The sequence below is a fragment of the Asterias amurensis genome, chromosome 22, assembly GCF_032118995.1.
Source record: "Asterias amurensis chromosome 22, ASM3211899v1".
In the NCBI taxonomy this organism is placed as follows: Eukaryota; Metazoa; Echinodermata; class Asteroidea; order Forcipulatida; family Asteriidae; genus Asterias; species Asterias amurensis.
This window is the reverse complement of record NC_092669.1, coordinates 12,301,485-12,309,838: the sequence shown is the minus strand read 5'-3', so window position 1 is coordinate 12,309,838 and position 8,354 is coordinate 12,301,485. Positions and strand designations below refer to the sequence as shown.

Genomic DNA, 8,354 nt, shown 5'->3' with positions numbered 1-8,354 from the left:
TTTAAGACATGTAGCTTAAAAAAGGTAACACTTCAGTTTAAACTAAGTATACATGAATTATTTGGGGTTATTAAACAAAATAATCTGACTAAGGTGGGACTTGAACCGGCAGGCTATAGAGCAACGTCCCGGCGCTCTGTCAACTGATTTTTATGTTCATCGTAGTAGTTGTTTCCCTATGTTGTCAATAGCTTTGCAAATAAAAAGGGTAGCCATTGATTAGGTTTAGTTGAGAACGCATCGAGTGAGCAATGTTCTATTTTACTTTGGTTTGATTAACAGCATATTGCACCACAGCACCTCGTTAGCCTATACATTGTGTTATGTAACAGAAGTAGATCACAAAATTGAAACGTAGTCCCACATACCTTGCACGCACGAATGTTGAAGCGCTTGTGACTGCCATGTTTTTCCTCAAGAATGTTGAAAATGTTTTTTGTCCGTTCGCATGCCTTTAACAAACGTTTTACGTAAGCGCAGAATTCCCTGCTTACGCAAGCGCAGATTATTTGCTTACGGTGAGCAAAGCCATGAAATCGGGTACTGATTTGACTTTTTAGAGTTACTGTGATTGGAACTGACTTAACATGGTCTGTGGGCTAAGGTTTTCACTCAAAGCCACTGTTTAATGTTCACCAAAGTGTAGGTCCGGTATCAAAGGTGAAGTCCCAACAGCACGATAAAGGTAGATACAGCAAAAATAAAATTTAAATAAAATCAATACCTAAGGAATTCCAGTTGTTGCACAGAAACAAAAACTGGTACGGGCTGGAATTTTACACCCCGTGTATTTCACAATCCCCGCCACGCCTTATAACAGCCAAGCCTAAAGTTTGCTTTAGTATTACTACTTTTTAAAAACATTATTCACTCTTGGAAGTCTTCTACGAATGCTATAAGTAAACGTTTACTCACCCAACTCAATCTTTCGGTAGTTTTGTTGACATGATTTGCTATAAATGTTGAATACTACCCGAAGGGTTGTGAAAAGAGAGTCCTTTTCAATTTTGTAGTTTCTGATGAGAGAGGGCGCTCGTTGTTTCTCGCGTGTGCGATCAGCGCTTTTTAAACAAAATTGGGCGAATAAATTGGAACAAATTATAAGGGGTTAGTGCAGTAGTTTAATAAATGTTCGGTTAAGATGAAGTAAACACATGGGGGGGGGGGAGTCCAGCATTTTAATATTATTTGAGGGCATAGCCAGCACTTTTTAATCAAAAATTTAGTAAAAGAAAAAAAAAAATGAAACAAAAAGTCATAAAGGGTATAGTCCAGCATTATAAAATGCAGTGGACTCTATTGGTAATTGTCAAAAACCAGTCTTCTAACTTCTCAACATATTCATCAAATAACAAACCTATGAAAATTTGAGCTCAATTGGTCGTTAAAGTTGTGTTCTTTCAGATGCTTGATTCCGAGACCTCAAATTCTTGTTATCAAGTGAGGTTTTATGCAAATAGTTATTTTAAGTATTTACCAATAGTGTCCTTTAAGGCTAAATACAATTTGGGTAAAATAAAAAATATGAAGAAAAAAAATCCAGCTTTATAAGATTTAGCTCATGAATATGGGATAATAAAGAAAGGTACTTCAGCATTTTAATATGTTTTCGGTTAAAGACACTGGACACTATTGGTAATTGTCAAAGACCAGTCTTCTCACTTGGTGTCGCTCAACGTATGCATAAAATAACAAACCTGTGAAAATTTGAGCTCGATTGGTCGTCGGAGTTGCGAAATAATGATGAAAGAAACAAACACCCTTGTCACACGAAGTTGTGTGCTTTCAGATGCTTGATTTCGAGACCTCAAATTCTATTCTTGAGGTCTCGAAATCAAATTCGTGGAAAATTACTTATTTCTCGAAAACTACGTCACTTCAGAGGGAGCTGTTTCTCAAAATGTTTTATACTATCAACCTCTTCCCATTAATCGTTACCAAGTGAAGTTTTATGCTGATAATTATTTTGAGTAATTAACAATAGTGTCCACTGCCTTTAAAAAGGAAAAATAATCACAACAGGCCAGTCCAGCGTTTTATTTCTATTTTAGAAAAAAAAAAATCAGGGGAACAAACCCAGCACGTTTTATTCAAACTTGGGTGAAACGAATTTGAAAAAAAATCACAAGAGGTAAGTCCAGCATTTAAATAAGATGTTGGGCAACAAATAAAAGCATTCACTTAGGAGGAATGTAAGCCCAGCAGTACTTTTAATTTGTGGCAAAGGTTTACAAATTCACAAAAGAGTAAGTCGAGAATTTTGATCAACCTTTGGTAAAAAAAAACTGAAGAAAAAAACAAAACACATGGGGCAATGTCCAGTATTTTAATCACATTTTGGTAAAAAAAAATCAAAAGAGATTGGTTTAATAATTTTTTAATCAAATTTGGGAAAGGGAAGTAGAGTAAGCAATTTGGGACAGTCCAGCATGTTAACAAAAATTATCAACAACACAAATTATGCAAATCACAAACAATAATATTCATATATATATTTTTTTTTTTTTTTTTCATTTTTTATATTTAGGCGAAAACAAAATGTTTTTTTTTTTTAAGGGTAACTCCCACTTTCCAGACCCTTTCTTTTTTGCACAGCCGCTCAAACACGAAAGGACAACACAATAACAAATAGTTCAGTGGTAAAATCGTATATATATATATATATTTTTATTATTTCGTCTACTAAGATCAAACATGGTCAAAAATAAAGATACAATTCGCTGAAATAAAATATTAATAAAATCATTCGAGAAATAAAAATACCACATTTTTTGTTTGCAATCTCATATCAGACAATAGTAACGTACAAATGATTATTATATATTTCTACTACCACTCTCAAGTTTTACCGTCTACAACCAACAGGGGGAACAATGGTCTATTGTCTTAACACCTCATTCTAATTCATGACGGTTTATATAAATTTAATTAAGTATTGAGTATACGGTATAGTAAAATGTCACATAATTTTAAAACCAGAATTACGGTTTACTTCCTTTAAAGTATACTTTTGAGCACCAATTTCACGAAACCGTGTGTGTGCGCCTAAGTGTAGCCCAAATCTCGACGCATTGCAGTAGATTCGGCGCTTTGGGCTACAAATGTGTCCGTTGTGAGGTATAATGGGTGCGTTCGTAAAGCTTCCCTGGGTCGACCCTAGTCTGCCCCCGGTATGTGAATAGCTTTGACGCCATTGCAGAGGCTCACCCGGGTCAGCCCCCAGTGCCCTGCTTGTGGAAAGGGTCACTATGGGTGACCTGAGGTGTATGCCGTCACCACGAGAGGGCGAGTGTGATCGTTCGATTAGCTCCTGTCGGGGTCCACCCGAGTGCTCACCCGAGTAAGCACCGCGAGGTATACCCAGGGAAGCCAATCGAACGCACCCATGTTTAGAAAGATGTTAAAATAGAAACATCCCCTCGAAATGGCGTGGTTTTCCTTTTACTTCATGAACTAACACAGTCATCAATTGTTTTGAGTCAATAAACATTGGTTCTACAAAAAGTTGAACCGTGAAAGTTCACGTAGTAAAAGAAAAAGCACACAATGTTGGTGTATGCTTCTGGGAATAATAATAGTTTACTTTTAGTTTTTTTCCCCAAACAATTTCAGTATCATAACAAACGCTTTTTTATAGTAAGCCTAAACCAATTCTCAAGACTACACTGGCTTCCACTTACCCAACGTATTCAATCCCGTACAATAGTCAACAGTTATAAATCACTGTGCCCCGGATTATCTCACTTTTGTTTTCCTTTCACTCCGGACATTATAGCCCAAAAGCGCCCGAAGGCAATGAGTTTCATTCCATGTACACCGGGCTACATTAAAGTACACGTTCGTGGCTACAGTTTAGGTTGGATAAACATACGGGTACATTCATATCCAATACTACATTGATGTACATGGTTGAGACTACATTGCTACATTTGGGACTTGGGCTACATTTGGGTGCCGCACGGGCCCGTTAGAGAAAATGCAACTTTCATTTTAATCAGACGAATGTAAGAAAGTGATTGATAGTTTGTGCTTGTAGTCACAAAAATAACAAATCCCGTTGAGTTGTATATAACCATATTACCTTTAATACATTCATCACTTAGTCTATTCTGAATAAACGAGCCTAGTTAATATAAAAACACACGAAAAATAATGATCGACACTATAACTGCACTTTGCAAATTATTAATACAAGCACAAGTAGCTGCTGCCCCCTTAATGAACAAATATAATCACGATACTGTTTTGAAACTATTATCACAGTAAATCCAGTGTGTTTTATATGTTTATCACCTCAGATCAAGAAAATGTGACTTTCTTTACATGATGGGCGAGACTAGTCTTTCGTCCAGCCTTGGTTCGGATTAATAGACCTGGTGAAAGTCTAAACTCGTTCGTAACAACACATTCCAAAAAGTTACACAATACCAAAATCAAAACGAGACAGAACACATTCGCTCAAGAACCATCTACGCGTAAGATGAAAGCTCTCCTTTCCACCGAATAAAATTCCCACACCAATAAATTATGCTGATCTTATTTACACACTTAAAACTCTATAGACAAATAAACTATCATCACAAGCATATAGATATATAGTTATTATTGCCCAGTTTGAAACAACGCTTACTCTTTTTTCCATTTGTACATGACAAACAAAAAGACGTTTTAAATTTGATAGATTATTTACAATAGACTAAAACTGCACTAGTATTTTATTGCTCCGTGACACGATTAGGATACGCGCATCATGCTCAGAACCAGCCAATCGTATTCGTTGTTACAAAGCAAGTTCTGTTATCTTCTTCGCCATTGGTCAAAAGGCAGTTTAGTGTGATCACGACCAGCCAATCACGTTGGTCGTTATACAATTGCACTGTGATTACTTGAGTGACTTCGGCTTTGGATGACTCCTGCTGCTTAGAAGCCGTAGCCAACAACTTCGATTCAATTAACGGCATTGTTATTTAAAACGTAGTGTTTAAAATTCAACCAACCACAGAACTGGTTGCATCACAACCTTGACAACACTCGGCCGTTATTGGTCAAGATTGTAGATGAAATCCCAACGCTGACCAATCACCGTTCGTGTTACATTCCATGAAGGTATATCGCATTTTTTGAAGATACTTATTTTGTTTAATTGTGAATAATTTAAACAATGAACTGTTTACGATTGTGCTCTGAGATGACTGCGTAATAATTTGGAGATAGTTGTACAAAAATAAACTGAACAATTATATACCGACTTTGCTCCTAGCTGTAGCCGCCATTGTGGACACAGCATAAGAAAGACCATGGAGCAATTCGTTCCATAGAAAGACACACAAAATAAAATGTATTTTCTTCACTCAATTTTTGTACTGTGTGCCCTCGTTATTTGTACTTGTGTGAGACCGCTATAAGTCAAAGCACCTACCATTAATCAAAATGTGTTTATATGAACAAACAACTCTACAAAACAATTTGCACAACTTTGAAAACAACTTACATAAAATTACACAGTAAAAACAGTGTTTAGAACTTCGACACATGTTTAAAAAGCATTAGTTGTATACCCACCTGTAAAAAACATTGTGCGTGTTTGAATGCAACAAACCTTTTATTTGAAAAGTGGGTACAATATTGTGTTCAAACTCTAAACAGAGTTTTTAGTTTATATATATATATATATATATATATATCGGGTCTATAAATATACTACAAGGCTAGGGTTAAAGACTATAACTCCATCAACCAAATACTTGGCGTCTGTATTTGACTGAATCCACATAAAAAATATAACTATAATAATGATATTAATTTCATAATATTGCAACATTGACTGACGAATGATTTTCAATCAATTAAACAAAACTAAACAATAATTTAAGTATTACGTTCTTTGTCTTGCATGAGTTTACATATCGCTTCACCACGTTTTTAACGTTGATTATAATATTATCTTTATAAATCAATGATGAAAATTTTGCAACGATTCAAACTTCCATCGTTAAAGGCAGTGGACACTATTGGCAATTACTCGAAATAATAAATAGCATAAAACCTTATTTGGTGCCGAGTAATGGGGAGAGGTTGATGAATTAAAACATTGTGAGAAACGGCTCCCTCTGAAGTGCCATAGTTTTCGAGAAAGAAGTAATTTTCCACGAATTTGATTTCGAGACCTCAAGTTTAGAATTTGAGGTCTCGAAATCAAGCATCCGAAAGCACACAACTTCGTGCGAAAAGGGTGTTTTTTATTTCATTATTATCTCGCAACTTCGACGCCCAATTGAGCTCAAATTTTCACAGGTTTGTTATTTTATGCATATGTTGAGATACACTAAGTGAGAAGACTAGTCTTTGACAATTACCAATAGTGTCCAGCGTCTTTAAACCCGCTGCTAAATATAGGATTCGAACTGCCTTTAGCTGCTACTGGGCAATCTCGGTGGCTAGTTGGTGAGACACTACTCTAGAATGGCAGAGGTGTTGGGTTCGAATCCCACCCGAGTAATATGCCTGTGATTTTTTTGTTTTCACGCAGCTCGGGAAAGTACTGAGTATAAAATGTTAACACAAATCGGTGTATAATGGGTAAAACAAAAAATTATTTGTATTGCTCACTGACTATACTTCGGTGTTAAGTATTTTGATAGATAGATTTTTTTCTTTTGCAAAAGGTTGACCCCTTCAAAGTTGATTGTTAATTCAGCACTTTAACTAGAGAGGGGCCCCACTACAATACGCCATTATTAAGACAAGTATACATCTTATAATAATTCTTAAAGACTATCAAGGAGACTCATCTTCTTCGTCCCTGCTCTCCTCCGAAGACTGCGGTTGCACTAACTCCTTCTTCATGTCAGGATACACATTATTCTGAGGCATGAAACCCCCATTCAGCACTGTCTCCCCCGAGAGGGCGCTCTCCTGTAGAGCCCCATACCCCTTGGCTTTATGGACCAACCCGGCTATGTCTGTCCCCGGTCCCGTGCCGTTCATCTCGGTGAGGGCAGGCTTCGTTGCTGGGGTGGCCCAGGGTTGCTTCTCGCCTGAGGCGAAGATGCCGTAGAACAGCACACCGGTGAAATGGACGCAGGCTGCGATTAGGAACACCTTCTCCCAATCGTCTGCCGACTGGGGGAAACAAGTTTTGAAAGAGAACAAATTTAAGTAGGGCCTATGATAAAAGTAAGGTTTGCGGTGACAGATTTTAGGAATCTTTTTGGCTAGTATAGTGGTGGCCCTTAGAAGAGCTGGTGTACCAGAGAATTCTGTCCACCGGTGATTTTGTCCCCCATAGAGGAAATTAACATGGGCTGTAGGAGGAGAAATCAAAAGAGGGCGCTACCAGAAGTAGTTTGCCATATCTTGGGACAAACAATATTTATAATGGTAAGGGTTTATAGTGGAGCAAAGCCATAATTAAGGCATACTTGAGGTTTCATTGTGAAGCTAAGGTGACTATTAGTAAGCTAGGGCTATATTTCGTCCTCTTTGAATGAGATTCCACACACGTACATAACCGTCCAAGCTAAGGCAATACTTGAGGCAAGAGCGGGTTCCATTTGGCGGCTAATTGACTATTAGCCAAGGGTAAGGGGTTTCAGAAGTAGGCTAGGGCTGTATTTCGTTCTTGGGCTACACCGAGTTTCCACACACGTACCTTATTTACAGTAAGTGATGACGTCACTGCTGGGCATATCATCCCATCTAAGGCCATGCTTTAGGCAAGGGTTGGGTTCCATTTGGCGGCTGAAGGTTACAACTAAGGGTACGGGTTCTAGAGGTAGGCTAGGGCTAGATTTCGTCCCATGATGGGGTGCCACAAACGTACTTTATTTAAAATTAGTGATGACGTCACTTATGGGTATATCATCCCAGCTTACTAGGTCATGCTTTAGGCAAGGATTGGGTTCCATTTGGCAGTTAAATGTTACTGCTAAATAGGGGTAAGGGTTCTAAAGTTAGGCTAGGGCTAGATTGCGTCCTATGGTGAGGTGCCACACACGTACCTTATTTACAGTTAGTGATGACGTCACTTCCGGGCATATCATGCCAGCTAGGGTCCCTACTGCATTGGATATGCCCATTAGTATACTAGCGTACCTGGGTGCAATGTCTAGATGGTTTACATTGAAGCCTGTACAGTGGAAGAGACAGAGACATTACATAATACAAAAATATTCATGTTTTGCTATAACAGCCAAGCTCATTGTTTAGTGAAAAATCAAACTTTACCTCTTCTCAAAACGACATTACTACAAAGAATGTCTATCATAACAACGACGAGCAGTGTATACTGTACGAAGCGTCGAGACCAAACCGGCTGTTTTCAGAGCCAACACTCACCCTAAGAGATTTACACA

The 8,354-nt window shown here is 37.8% G+C and overlaps 1 protein-coding gene across 2 annotated transcripts in view; it reads right to left on the bottom strand.

Annotated features, from left to right (window-relative positions):
* Positions 1-3,639: 3,639 nt before the first annotated feature.
* LOC139953856 (vesicular glutamate transporter 1-like) overlaps positions 3,640-8,354 on the bottom strand; it is an 81,536-nt gene continuing 76,821 nt past the window's right edge. For both annotated transcript variants that reach the window (XM_071953439.1, XM_071953440.1), the window contains 2 exons: positions 8,001-8,128; positions 3,640-7,122 (listed from right to left, as the gene is read on the bottom strand). In XM_071953439.1, coding sequence (XP_071809540.1) covers positions 6,778-7,122; positions 8,001-8,128 — 473 coding nt within the window. In that variant the 3' untranslated portion in view covers positions 3,640-6,777. The remainder of the gene's footprint in view (positions 7,123-8,000; positions 8,129-8,354) is intronic.